This window comes from Acanthochromis polyacanthus, chromosome 1 (assembly GCF_021347895.1).
Source record: "Acanthochromis polyacanthus isolate Apoly-LR-REF ecotype Palm Island chromosome 1, KAUST_Apoly_ChrSc, whole genome shotgun sequence".
Classification (NCBI taxonomy): Eukaryota; Metazoa; Chordata; class Actinopteri; family Pomacentridae; genus Acanthochromis; species Acanthochromis polyacanthus.
In genome coordinates, this window is record NC_067113.1 from 16,961,468 (window position 1) to 16,974,978 (window position 13,511).

At 42.0% G+C, this 13,511-nt stretch overlaps 1 protein-coding gene across 5 annotated transcripts in view; it reads left to right on the forward strand.

Annotated features, from left to right (window-relative positions):
- Positions 1-13,134, forward strand: part of LOC110965537 (actin, alpha cardiac muscle) — a 215,229-nt gene extending 202,095 nt beyond the window's left edge. For all 5 annotated transcript variants that reach the window (XM_051955608.1, XM_051955615.1, XM_051955625.1 and 2 more), the window contains 20 exons: positions 43-131; positions 224-352; positions 492-596; positions 2,098-2,179; positions 2,389-3,701; positions 3,793-3,851; positions 4,178-4,352; positions 4,933-5,019; positions 5,927-6,121; positions 6,374-6,504; positions 6,602-6,644; positions 6,773-6,900; positions 7,009-7,069; positions 7,193-7,339; positions 8,518-8,652; positions 8,737-8,893; positions 9,183-9,247; positions 10,223-10,323; positions 11,073-11,124; positions 12,122-13,134. In XM_051955608.1, the coding sequence (XP_051811568.1) occupies positions 43-131; positions 224-352; positions 492-596; positions 2,098-2,179; positions 2,389-3,701; positions 3,793-3,851; positions 4,178-4,352; positions 4,933-5,019; positions 5,927-6,121; positions 6,374-6,504; positions 6,602-6,644; positions 6,773-6,900; positions 7,009-7,069; positions 7,193-7,339; positions 8,518-8,652; positions 8,737-8,893; positions 9,183-9,247; positions 10,223-10,323; positions 11,073-11,124; positions 12,122-12,217 (3,350 nt within the window). In that variant the 3' untranslated portion in view covers positions 12,218-13,134. The remainder of the gene's footprint in view (positions 1-42; positions 132-223; positions 353-491; positions 597-2,097; positions 2,180-2,388; positions 3,702-3,792; positions 3,852-4,177; positions 4,353-4,932; positions 5,020-5,926; positions 6,122-6,373; positions 6,505-6,601; positions 6,645-6,772; positions 6,901-7,008; positions 7,070-7,192; positions 7,340-8,517; positions 8,653-8,736; positions 8,894-9,182; positions 9,248-10,222; positions 10,324-11,072; positions 11,125-12,121) is intronic.
- The last annotated feature ends 377 nt before the right edge of the window (positions 13,135-13,511 follow it).

A 13,511-nucleotide genomic window follows, 5' to 3' on the forward strand; every position in this document is an offset into this window, starting at 1 on the left:
CAACAGATTACTGTTCAAACTTTTTTTAATCATCTGTTTTAGATTTTCAGAATTTCCTACGGACTCAGACAGGGAACACAACCACAGTAAACATCATCATCAGTACTGTAGACTACTTGCTCAGACTCCAGGTATTACATTGTTGCTGACAGGTCTTTTAGATTGTTAGGAAATGAAATACATGTTATTCATTTTTTTATTCATTTGCTTGTTCCTCTACTAGGAATCCATTAGTGATTTCTACTGGTACTACTCTGGTAAGGATGTTATCGACGAAGCTGGTCAGAGGAACTTCTCCAAAGCACTAGCAGTGGCCAAACAGGTCTTCAACTCTTTAACTGAGTATATACAGGTACATAATCACAACACTCTGCTCCACAACTGGCATCTTGATTACAGTGTCTGAATGATCTGTCAATGCTTTAATGTTTAGGAAGGATATCAGTGGTCCTGTGATGTTGTTTCTGTATCTACTCTGCTGTGTTTTCCAGGGCCCGTGTATAGGGAATCAACAGAGTCTGGCTCACAGCAGGCTGTGGGATGCAGTGGTGGGTTTTTTGCATGTTTTTGCCAACATGCAGATGAAGTTATCCCAGGTATGTACTTTCAGTCTGCAATAAAACGGCGGTGCTGTTATTTAAATGTCAGTGCTGAAAAATGACTAAACATGTTGGCTTGAGTAGCTAAAGTCCCCCCGTCACTAAAAAAAACATGTTTTTCTCATTGTTTCTGCATTTGATTGTGTGACATTCACTGTGAATGGTGTCTGTGCAGAGTTTCACACTAGCAGGCAGATTAAGATCTAATCCTCTTATAGAATATGATATGATATTGCAAATGAGAGTCCCCAGTAGTATATTGTGTGGGTAAAATCAGCTCCACTTGATTGACTACGGGATTCATTTCATTGGCATTTTTACAACTATTGGAGGTAGTAGACAGGAAATCTGAGCAGTGAGAAGTGTACTATATGCCATTCAACTAGGGTACTTAAAGCAATCAGCCACAACATTAAAACCACCTGCCTAATACTGTGTAGGTTCCCCATTTTCCCACCAAAACAGCTCTGATGAGTCGGGATATGGACATGGGACATGAATGCCTGGTTAGATTTGGATCTGCTGAGTCTGAACTCTGGGTCTGTGCTCTTGGCTTTTTGTCCCATTCCTTGAGCCATTCCTGAGCTGTTTTACAGTGTTGCAGGGCATAATGTCCTGATGGGGGTGCCTGATGCCGTCTGGATTATGGTAGTAATGTTTCTGTGGGTGATATAGGTCAAAATAACATCCATGTGAATGCCAGAACTATTTTTTTCCCAGCAGGGCATTGAATCATGACAAGATGAGCAACATTATACATTTTATCTGTTGGTGGTTTTAACATTTTGGGTGAATGGTGTTTATGTTCAGTCATATTTTATAGGTATAAGTTCCAATATCAGTAATAGATAGCTATTAAAACTCTGAAAAGTGCTGTTCTGCTTGACAAGCACTTTTAAATACAAGACTTTTATATCTAGTAGAGTACATCGCTTTTGCTGTAAAAATATGAATTCTTGTATTTTATCTTTTGCCACTAGAGGTCTCTCCAGGCTCAGGGATGATCTCATTCTTCTGCTGTACTGTTGCATATGTCATTCCACTCAATACATGATATATGATTCCATCTATGATATACCCAATAAGCCATGAATGGGATGGAATCGAACCACCTATCCTTATCTAGTGTGGTCATTACAAAGGCCTGAGGCTGACAGTAGAAGCCAAGATGAAGGAGAGCACAGGTGGAGGGGTTTGATTTTAGCTCATCAAAGTATGTTTTAGATTTATGGCATGTTGCATGCGGGCTCCATGGAGACCCTAAATGAGTCAGGCTGACCTAGCCATCTGCTCCTAGACAGTAAAATAACATCAACCCTGGTGCTGATGGATGGATGTTACCTCGAAAGACCTTGTGGGCCCCAGCAGGGCTATTGTTGGTCCCAACAATCTGAAGGAGCCTTGATCTCCAAATGCAACTCTGGGATATTAAAGTGAGCGGCTGTGTGATATAGTGGAGTGACTCACAAGGTTTCCCTTTTCTCCCTTTTCCTAACAGGACTCCAGTCAGATTGAGTTATTGAAGGAGTTGTTGGACCTGCAGAAGGACATGATTGTCATGATGCTCTCTCTTCTCGAAGGTTTATTTTTGGATTACATAGAATATATTATCTTGGCAGACAGCAACAGTTACTGGGATATTGTCTGTTTTATGACTTTCATCAAACAGATTTATTTGTTTGGAATTTAATCAAATGTGTACCGCAGCAGATTTACATAATCTGCACAGGAAATGCCTCCTGATAATGAGTTTTCTGACAAACTTTGCTTTTGTTGCCTCATTTCACAGGCAATGTTGTCAATGGAACGATTGGCAAACAAATGGTGGACACTTTGGTGGAATCTTCCAGTAATGTGGAGATGATCCTGAAGTTTTTTGACATGTTCCTCAAGTTGAAGGACTTGACCACCTCTGACAGCTTCAAGGAGTATGACGCCGAGAGCAAAGGGGTGATCTCAAAGAAGGATTTCCAAAAGTCCATGGAGAACCAGAAACAATACTCTCAGTCTGAGATTGAGTTTCTTCTCTCCTGTGCTGAGGCTGATGAGAATGACATGTTCAGCTATGAGCAGTTTGTGGAGAGATTTCACGAACCAGCAAAGGACATCGGCTTTAATGTGGCTGTGTTGCTAACCAACCTCTCAGAGCATATGCCTCATGATGCTCGCCTCTCAACATTCCTGGACCTGGCTGAGAGTGTCCTCAGCTACTTCGAGCCTTACTTGGGTCGTATTGAAATCATGGGTGGAGCCAAGCGCATCGAGAGAGTGTACTTTGAGATCAGCGAGTCGAGTCGAACGCAGTGGGAAAAGCCTCAGGTGAAAGAATCAAAGCGGCAGTTTATATTCGATGTGGTCAACGAAGGTGGGGAGAGCGAAAAGATGGAGCTGTTTGTCAATTTCTGCGAAGACACCATCTTTGAGATGCAGCTAGCTTCTCAAATTTCAGAGCCGGACCCCGTTGAGCGTCCCGAGGAAGATGAGGATGACAACCAGAGCATAGTGGAGAACCCGGAGGAAGAAGAGGAGGAGAGCGTGATGATGGAGTCTTCGTCAGCATTTACAATCGCCTGCATCTCCATGAGAAAGAGCCTCTGTCACTTCCGCCAGCTGCTCACTCTGAAGAGCATGAGGCGGCAGTACAGGAAATTCAGGAAGATGAGCGTGAGGGAGATGGTCCGAGGCTTCTTCTCCTTCTTCTGGATGATCATCACGGGCCTTTTTCACTTCGTCTACAGCCTAATTTGGGGTTTCTTCCATATTTTGTGGACTACTATGTTTGGGGGTGGCCTCGTTGAAGGGGCTAAGAATATGAAGGTGACGGATATTTTGGGAAACATGCCTGACCCCACTCAATTTGGGATCCATGGAGATGTGTTGGAAACGGAGAAGATGGAAGCGAATGAAGCAGCAGCGTTGGCAGAGATGGGTCAGATGGCTCAGGGGGACGCAGCTGAGGCAGACCTGATGGCGGAGTTACTCAACATACAGCCCAAGAAGGAGGGCAAGCATGGGACTGAACCTGGTTTGGGGGATGTTTCTGAGGTGGTGGTGGGAGATGCTCCATCAATAGCAAGTGCTGTTAAGCAGAAAAAGGCACAGGTCAGAATCCTTTTTGATCATGCTTTATTAATTAGAAGTTTAAGATTTTTTTCACTTGGTAATAGTCAAAACACTAATCTGTTTGTGATAGATGGCTGCAAAGAAGAGATCTACAAATGGAGACTTCACATCAGATGCAGAGAAGGAAGAGTGAGTGTAATTTGTTAATTGGCCATCCTCAGTGGAATTGCAGTTAGTGTCTTTTTTTTTCATGTGATTTTAGTATCTGAGAATTGTAGCGTCCTGTTTTATGATGAAATGGCTGATGGTGCGTTGCTGTTTTTTTTATAGTGAACAAAGTCAAACTTCCTCATAAAGGGATGTTAATTATCATTATTAGAAATTTAACTCGGGTCCAACAGTTGACTCTGGATGTGTTTGCAAGCGTGTGTTTCTGTTTGTGTATGCACAGATTAAACCTATGTGTTTGTGTGGAACATAGAAGTCGATCACTAATTAAGAATTTATACTTACAGTTCAGAAGACGGTGAGAAGAAGGATCATGACAAGGCCAAAGATGAATCCCCTCCAGAGCCCTCAGTAGAGGAGAAAAAAGCACCGAAGAAGAGGCTCGGCCCAAGGAGGGAACCACCGGAGGCCTTCATGGCCAGCTTTTTTGCTGGTTTGGAAGTCTACCAGACGAAGATGCTGGTCAGATATTTTTCTTACAGATATCTTAAGATCAAAGCTCTTACTTTAGAAGAGTGCAAATCAGCTTTTTGCATATATAGATCTCACACATCCATCCATCCATCCATTGTCTTTACACCGCTTAATCCTCATTAGGGTCGTGGGGGGCTGGAGCCTATCCCAGCTGACTTGAAGGCAGGCGACATCTTTGACAGGTCTCCAGTCTATCACAGGGCTACACAGAGAGACAAACAAGCACACTCATATTCACACCTACGGATAGTTTAGAATCAGATCTCATACAGACATTCTTAAATTCTCATTGTTTTAGAAAAATCAGCCTCTTGTATAAGGTGTTCTACATGCCCCACTTTTAAGAGTCATCTCAAATAAAGTCTTGATGTAAATTAGATCCTTGATCACCTTTAGCTTGGCATATTACATCATAATATATCACAATTTGCAATGCATTTATTTTAATTGCATGCCGAGCAACTACAAGGTTACATTCAATTACAATCCCACATGCTTACGTCTTCTATTTTTGCACTGATGCTCATTCATGTGCACTGTCAATAAATTCTTCTTATATTTTCTACAGAACTACCTGGCCAGAAATTTCTACAACCTCCGCTTCTTGGCTCTTTTTGTTGCCTTTGCCATCAACTTCATCCTCCTCTTCTACAAAGTAAGTTCATAGTTAAAGTGTTTTAATACATACTACCTAGGGCAGGGGTCGGCAACCTTTAACACTCAAAGAGCCATTTCGATCCGTTTCCCACAGAAAAGAAAACACCGGGAGCCGCAAAATCCTTTTGGCATTTAAAATGAAGACAACACTGCATATATCGCTTTTTTTTTACTTCTATGCCCTTGTTAATCAGTCGTGATTAATTAATTACAAAGCCTCTAATTAGATAGATTCATTTTTTAAATTGTGTCCTTCCACTAATATTTATCTTACCTGGTTAATGTCATTTTTGCTCTTGGACCTCATATGTTACGTCATGTTAGCTGGAAATCAATATTTTGCGAATGTCTATTTAACTTGTAAAATCTATTTATCTATTTATCTTGAGCTACTAACTTTTCTCCGGTAAGTCGCTGCCCTATTTTCCAAGACGACACTCCTCTGACTCTCTGACCTGCTGCCGCGTTCTTGCGAGTAACGTGTATCACCCTATCACGAGTACTTTTGACTCAAAGACAAGACGTGTCTTTCTTGGAGTGGAGCTTTAATATACAGGCTTGCCATTCTTGAGTACAAAACGATGTGAAACTACTGGCGTTGCTTCTCCATCTCCTCTGCATCAACCTTGCGCTCTCATGTCCCAGCCAGGGGAAAACCCCAGCAGCACATCCGGTAGAGTGACACGTCAAAATAAGAGCGGTAATTTCACAATAAAACTCTCTATATTAAAATGCATTGAAACGCGCCTGAAAGGCAGAACAATTTATTTTCCAAAGTTACAGGGAGCCACAACAGAGGGCCGAAAGAGCCGCATGCGGCTCCGGAGCCGCGGGTTTCCGACCCCTGACCTAGGGGATCCACCCAGTTGTAAGCGCTTGAAGTAAAAGTTTTAAAATGCCTTCAGGTTACTGGGGATTACTCAGACGATGAAGACCCTTGGAACGGTCGAGGTAGAGCCGGAGAGGAGGAAGATGAAGGAGCGCTCGAGTACTTCGTCCTGCAGGAGAGCACGGGTTACATGGCACCAACGCTTCGCTGTCTGGCAATATTACACACCATCATATCTTTCCTGTGTGTAGTGGGATACTACTACCTGAAGGTGCAGTAACAAACACTGACCAAAAAACACAGATTGTTACTATTTTGATGTAGAATTTTTGGTAGCGGTGAAGGTATAACACCAGCTAAGAAATACTTAAAGACTTTGAGTTTTGTTAACTTCTATGTTGTGTACTTTTGTGTCTACACACACAATCCTACACCTCATATCACTGTCAGCAGTAAGAAGGCTGATTATGCAGCATATCCTTTACTGTGCTAATGATGCAGCCAAATTCCCTATGTGTCCAAGGTGCCTCTGGTGGTGTTCAAACGGGAGAAGGAGATAGCGAGGAAGTTGGAGTTTGCAGGCCTCTACATTACCGAGCAGCCGTCTGATGACGACATTAAAGGACAGTGGGACAGACTGGTCATCAACACGCCGTGAGTCATCCCCAGCACAGTTATTAACTCTAACTCATAATCTTTTGCAAACAAAGGTTTAATGCTGATTTAATTGTGGTGTTTTGTTTTTTATCAGTTCCTTTCCTAACAACTACTGGGATAAATTTGTCAAACGCAAAGTAAGTGGCTTATCCAGTTTTAGCTGAATCTGTCATGCACACAAGCTGTACATCAACCTGGTTATACCTGCTGAATGTCACCCCCAATGTCATCCTCGCTTGTGCTTCTGTGTGGCTGCTGCCTGCAGGTGATAAAAAAGTATGGAGACCTGTATGGAGCAGAGAGGATAGCAGAGCTGCTGGGACTGGACAAGAGCGCCCTGGATTTCAACCCTACAGAGGAAACTGTTGCCAAGGAGGCTTCACTGGTGTCATGGTGAGAGATTAGACCGATAAATAGCAGACGTGCCAGAACTGCTTGAAGCAAAAATAGAGGTCAAATAGAAAATACGAGCCCTTCATATCAACTATTCTCTGTTGCCAGGTTGGGCTCAATCGATACAAAGTACCACGTCTGGAAAATGGGGGTGGTGTTTACAGACAACGTAAGTCTGAACACAAGTGGGGATGATTAATTACTCTGTTTTGGGATTTAATGGACGGATGGAGTTGATGGATGATGTTACGACGTGAAAGATGCATTCTGATTAATTTGGTCTCTTCACCAGTCGTTCCTGTATCTGGTTTGGTACACCACCATGTCCATTCTGGGTCACTACAACAACTTCTTCTTCGCTGCCCATCTGCTGGACATTGCCATGGGCTTCAAGACCCTCCGGACCATCCTCTCCTCTGTCACGCATAACGGCAAACAGGTGAGGAGGCGGAATGAATGCAGTTTTTCCTCTCAACAGCGGGGGTCACTGCAGAGTCAGTGATTGAGGTTGTGTTATCACTGTGGCCTGTTGATTCCCTGATGTGCAACACAAATTTATCACAGCTTTAATGTCCCTGCCCTGCTGATGGCATTTTGCATGTGCCATTCAAATCTCGTTTGCGAGAAGCTGCACAACGCTAGTGTCAAGATAGTTTTCAGCAAAATATTATGTAATACAGAGTCAGTTAAATTTTGTTTGGCTTTAAATGGCAGCAGATAAGCAAATCATGTTCTGATAACTGTGACCTACAACTGGAATTTTTGAAGAACTGGTTTGACAGGAGCAAAGAAACAAAAATAATACAGATTTCTGCTACTTTTACGTTTTTTTTCTACCACTTTTGAAGTCTGATTTTGTCCAGTGTAGCTGGCAGGTATCATACTGTGTAACATGTAAGACTGTCATGTAGTAAACATGTTGCATCAGTTCTTGTATCTTTACATCCTGTCTTTGCTTCTCTCCCTCATGAGATGAGGCAAAAAGAAGAGAGTGAAGGAAGCATGGATGCAAAAATTGAGATGCACTCAGCGTGCTTTGACATTTGAGTTCAAATGGCTCAAATGTCTTCGTTTAAATCCCATATCAAACTGTCAGCTCCTGCGACGATTCTCATGTCGACTGACCAGAGGCACGAGTCAAAATGTAATGTCACCTCAGTCTCCAAGGGTGGAAACACACCAGAGTGGGAAGGCCGCAAGGAATCGCCGACACCTCCCACACTCAGCTGCCTGTGGGCCGATCAATCGCGCTGCCAGTCCAAACGCAGTTTATCGCTGCTTCAACTGTTGCTGCCTTTAATGTTCACAAGTGTCTGAGTTTAATTTTGGATATAAAATAATACTGTGCTGTATGTTTGTTTACTATAAATAGCAAGTGATGCGTGAGATTCATCTACCAATCCGTTCCACGCATTTGAACTTTTCCCTTCCCCCAGCCTGCTCTTTTCTTGCCATCGGCGATCCCATCGTGTTCCTCGTGAGGGTTTGGCTGTTTATTAATAGAAAACAAATGGAAGCCAGCAGCCCTGTTCCTGCTGCGTCTGCTGTGTCTCTACCTAAATAGAAAGACGGTGTGTAAAGGCTGATTTACTGGCTGTCTCCTGTGTTTCTCTGCAGCTGGTGTTGACGGTGGGCCTGCTGGCAGTCGTGGTTTATCTCTACACTGTGGTGGCCTTTAACTTCTTTAGGAAGTTCTACAACAAGAGTGAGGACGAAGATGAGCCGGACATGAAGTGTGACGACATGATGACGGTAAACAGAAGTCACATTTATTTTTGAAGAAGCTCCAACTCAAATGTTAACTTGCATCACATTTGAGCACATTTCTTCCCGCAGTGCTACCTGTTCCACATGTATGTTGGGGTCAGAGCAGGAGGGGGCATCGGGGATGAGATCGAGGACCCAGCTGGTGACCCCTATGAGCTCTACCGCATCCTTTTTGACATCACCTTCTTCTTCTTTGTAATTGTCATCCTCCTGGCCATCATCCAGGGTAAGGTCACGCTGTGTGCATGCATATTTTAGTGGTCCAAAACGCTTTAAGTTATCATCAGTTAAACCTCCTCTATCAGAATTTAAAATGGACTAAGCCTCCTGCTGTTTTGTCTGAGTAAATTACCACAAATGCAAAGATGCTGACTCCTCACAGGCTTTCAAATCCTCTGCATCCCAGTAGTATATCCATATTACACTCCTTACTATACCTCTAGGAAGTTAGGACACAGTATACAGTTAGATACAGTATATATGATATGCTCATGGCAGTTTGTTTGTGGTTGCAGGTTTGATCATTGATGCCTTTGGGGAGCTGAGAGACCAGCAGGAACAAGTCAAAGAGGACATGGAGGTGAGAGGATAAGTCATTCTCACCTGCATGTATCAATTTAGTGCTGAAGTGAGGATCCAGAAGCAGCAGGGGTTAAATGAAGATAAGAGATTTGTCCTCTAAAGGGAACACATACGATTTAAAACCTTTTTCAGTGGACTATGGTGACTTTTATGTGTATACATTGTTTATTTAAAACAGTGTGCTTGTCTTAAATTGCTGTAATATACAAATTTTTAGATTTTTAACAGAAAATATTTCATATTTCCTCAAGTGAAAAGGACCTTTACTTACCAGCCTTATTTCAAATTGTTGGATAAGTAGTTAGATAAGTATGTTTGCTCACATTTTAATGTGAAGCCTCGTTTTGATCCAGCTCCTATTTTCTCTGTTAAAGTTTCTGCATTCTGTTATCACAAACTCAACGTTTCATGCAACCATTTCCAATTAAAGGATCTCTATCATTTAGGATTTTTATTTGAGGAAACGCGGCATCCCTTAGTTCCTTTCTTATCATGCATCTTGAGTTTAGGCATGTGGCACACTTTGTTGTATGAACTCTCCATCTCACTTGAGTCTTTAAACAATCAGTTAAGCCAAATTCAGGTCGGCGTGCACTGTTGGTCAGTCTGTAGTGCTTAAGAGATCGCACAGACATGGGAAAAATAAATATTTAGTCTGCAGTCTGAAGTGAATAAAGAGCAATTTTGGAGAAGAACATGAGAATATACAACCTGAGACTCTAAAAGAAGGCAGAGTTTGCCGCTCCCACTCAGCCCAGATATCCCCGGTGACTTTGGAACTCTCCCTTTTAAAGCCACAGATTACAGCACACAACTGCCCTCAGGCTGAGGTGAACTAACCATTTCTGCATAAAATCGAATCGATGGCCTTTTACCACTAATGAACTCTTCTCTTGAAGGTTATAGCTCACACAATGAAGCACAGAAAATCAAAGCATGTGCTATAAATCATATTTTCCCTTTTTGTCTTCAGACCAAATGTTTCATTTGTGGGATCGGTAATGATTACTTTGACACCACACCCCATGGCTTTGAGACCCACACCTTACAAGAGCACAATTTGGCCAACTACCTGTAAGTATCCTACTTTCAGTGTTTTTTTTCCCTTCTTCTTGTTGTTGCAAACATGTTAGTCATCATGGCTGTCCCTCACAAGCATGTATCGCCTCTTTCCTGTAATTTAACCACATGATTGATGGCGTTAGCACGTTACCACAGCATCAGGGCCAAAGCCGCTAATAGCTGCAGTGATCCAGAACACTAGATCCCTTCAGGTATTCTTTCCATCTGTCGCTGTGTTTCCCCTGCACTCCCTGCTTATCCAGTGTTTCTCTGTAATGCCAGCAGAGAGTCTCAGTCCATTTGCTCTCACAGTCAGCTGGCCGGAGGACATGAGAGCGACCTCATTATGTTGCTTCATTACTATTTAATGCCGTGAACTTTATTGGAAAATAGGTTTGTGATAGCGTGCTCTCATACAGTATTCATCATGATTTGGCATGCTGTGATGCTCACAGAGATACAGAGGCCCACTGCCATTTACACTTGATTTGGGAAACAACAGGTGATTCTGCGATAGAGATGAGATGAGGTGGTGTTACTTTGTTCAGATACTGGCGTCAGAAATTGTGAATCCTCCTGGAAACAAAGAACAGGACATTTACAGAAATTCAAAGTGCCTTAGTAAAGCTTTCCTGTTCTCTCTGTTCTGTGTTTTACCTGTGATATTCATTTTGGAGAATGAAAAGCTTCTTGAGTGTTTGTTGTTTTTTTTTAGCTGTGATATTTTTGTGTTGTCTCATTTGCCTGGCTTCTTTTTAAAGGTTTTTCCTGATGTACCTCATCAACAAGGACGAGACGGAGCACACCGGCCAGGTAGAGTATAATTCTACGCTCCTGTCTTTTCTCTGAGGAATCTTAATCCAATCAAAAACAAAGAAACAATTTAGATGCTGTTACTGTCAGAGACACTGAGGGGGTGTACGTATCCAGATTGTAATTTTTCTGAGCAGTATTGCAATTGAATTACAATCCGTATTCTAACTACAGACCTGTATAAATGGTATTAGCTAAGACATGATTGTACAAAGCACATAATCCTACCAAGGTTTTATAGACAAAATTGCCATTTTAGTTCACATTTTCATGATATAGCATAAATGGTGAAACTGATGTTCCTCAATATTAATTTCTAGCAAACATCCCTCTATATTTCTTTGCTTACTAATTACTGTATAGTTTTATGTTCCCTCTGCTAATGATGACTTGCTGGTAGATCAAATTGAACAAAGTTCTGCTGTGTTAGCCATTTTGGCTAACATTTGCCCGACAGACTGACAAGACGAGCTGCTTCAAAGCCCCGATTCCTGGAAGTCTCCGCTCACAGCTTAAAACAATAGTACGATGTGTCTGAATACTTAGCTTGGAGATTCTGGCAACTCTGTTGACCAGCTGTCTGTCATTTATAATTCAGCTCCATACTCAACTAGTAGCTAACTGTGTGGAGCTGACTTGCCAATCTGTTATATGAGGAGCAAAAAGACAGTTCACTTCTTATTAGGGACGTCTGTGCTTCTGTGGAACAATCCTTCATCAAAATGTAAAGACGCAGACGTGAAGAATGAGAATATAATCAGAGGACAGTGTTAAAATTGACTGTGACAGAAAAATCAGAGGCCACCAGCTCGTTACCAAAGCGTTCATTATGAAAATTAGCCTTTAAATGTGGCTGTTGATACTTTAAAAATGGAAACATTAGTAAATACAATATAAATGTTGATCAGCCTTAGTTTATGCATGCTTTTCCACTATGTCCGTCAAAGTTGAACTCTGTAAGATCCTGAGCAAACATGCTGTCTGTTTATGTGTCCAGGAGTCGTACGTATGGAAGATGTATCAGGAGCGTTGCTGGGATTTCTTCCCAGCAGGAGACTGCTTCCGCAAACAGTACGAAGATCAGCTTGGCTAGAGCAGATGCATCCTCCTTACCTCTATCTATGTGAAGGGAGCTACTGGAGCATGTAGTCCTGCCTACAGTACAGCTGCTGGGCTACAACCCACACAGAGTCATCCCAGCATCGCCGGGGACTAGTCGGAGGAGAAACAAGAGAAAAATGACTTTTTTTTTAATCTGAAAAGGAGAAATGTCTCCTACCCTTGTCACCGTCGGTACAGTACAGAGTCTATGAGGAAATGACCTGGAACTTGCCCAGACATTTTGGTTTTCTTTCAGTTTAGGACTCGTTTTTGACAGCGTGTTGCCTTTTTACTCCACATAACCCCAAATCATTGCACAATTATTTTTTTCTTTTTGGTCTTTTTGAGAACTACTGGGTTGTGTGGGGTTATGGGACAATGTGTCAGTTATATTATGCACAATGTATGAATGTTGAACTTGAGACTTAATGCCAAAAGAAAAGCAGAGGAGTATAGTAGATACACATAGTGTGCAAAAATGTGATTTAAGAAAAGTTTTTTCAGATGTCGTAACATTGCATATTGAGATGAAGTTTGTAGAAGGAAGTGGCAAAAGGTTTATTAAGTAGGATTTTAAAAAATGCCTAAATTTCTTCATGAAGTGCCTTACAGTACTGTATCTACATTACAATGAAGCTATGCAAAACTTTTGTGTTTTTCTTTATTGTATGTAAGTACAGTAGTTTTCCTGGAGCAGTAAGAAGTAGCCTGTCCAGATAAGTAGTTTGTGGCTGAACGTTTTCCTTTGAACATGGAAGAACAGCATCGGTATGATCTATTTTGTTGCTGAATGCAGCATAACTGCAAATGTTCAAGATACACAGTGTACAAATGACACAACAGAATTTACTGAACACCTTCGAACAAGAACAAAAAATAAATTGCTATTGTATGGCCATTTGTATGTAATAGCTTTGCTGATCTGTGCATTTCTTTTGATGGAAAAAAATCTTAATACTTCGAAAACATTCTTATAATAACTCACAGTGATACTCATCACTGTGTGCTCACATCTTTTAAAAATCAGATACATACTGTGGGCTCACAGCATTTGGCTTTTTCTAAGTTCAGTTTAGTCACCGCAAACCTCAAAGCTTTATCATAACTGTGCCTGCCCTGCAGCTTTTAATTGCAGTGTCGTAATAAAATCGCAGGGGCTGAGTAGGTGTGCACTTCTGGTTGGTCAGAGAGGTAGGACGGGCCCTCAGCAGGTTGCATGATGGGAGTTTCAGCCCTATTACCCATGGTGCCATCTGTCAGCTCACATCATGTCGCCACACCTCAGG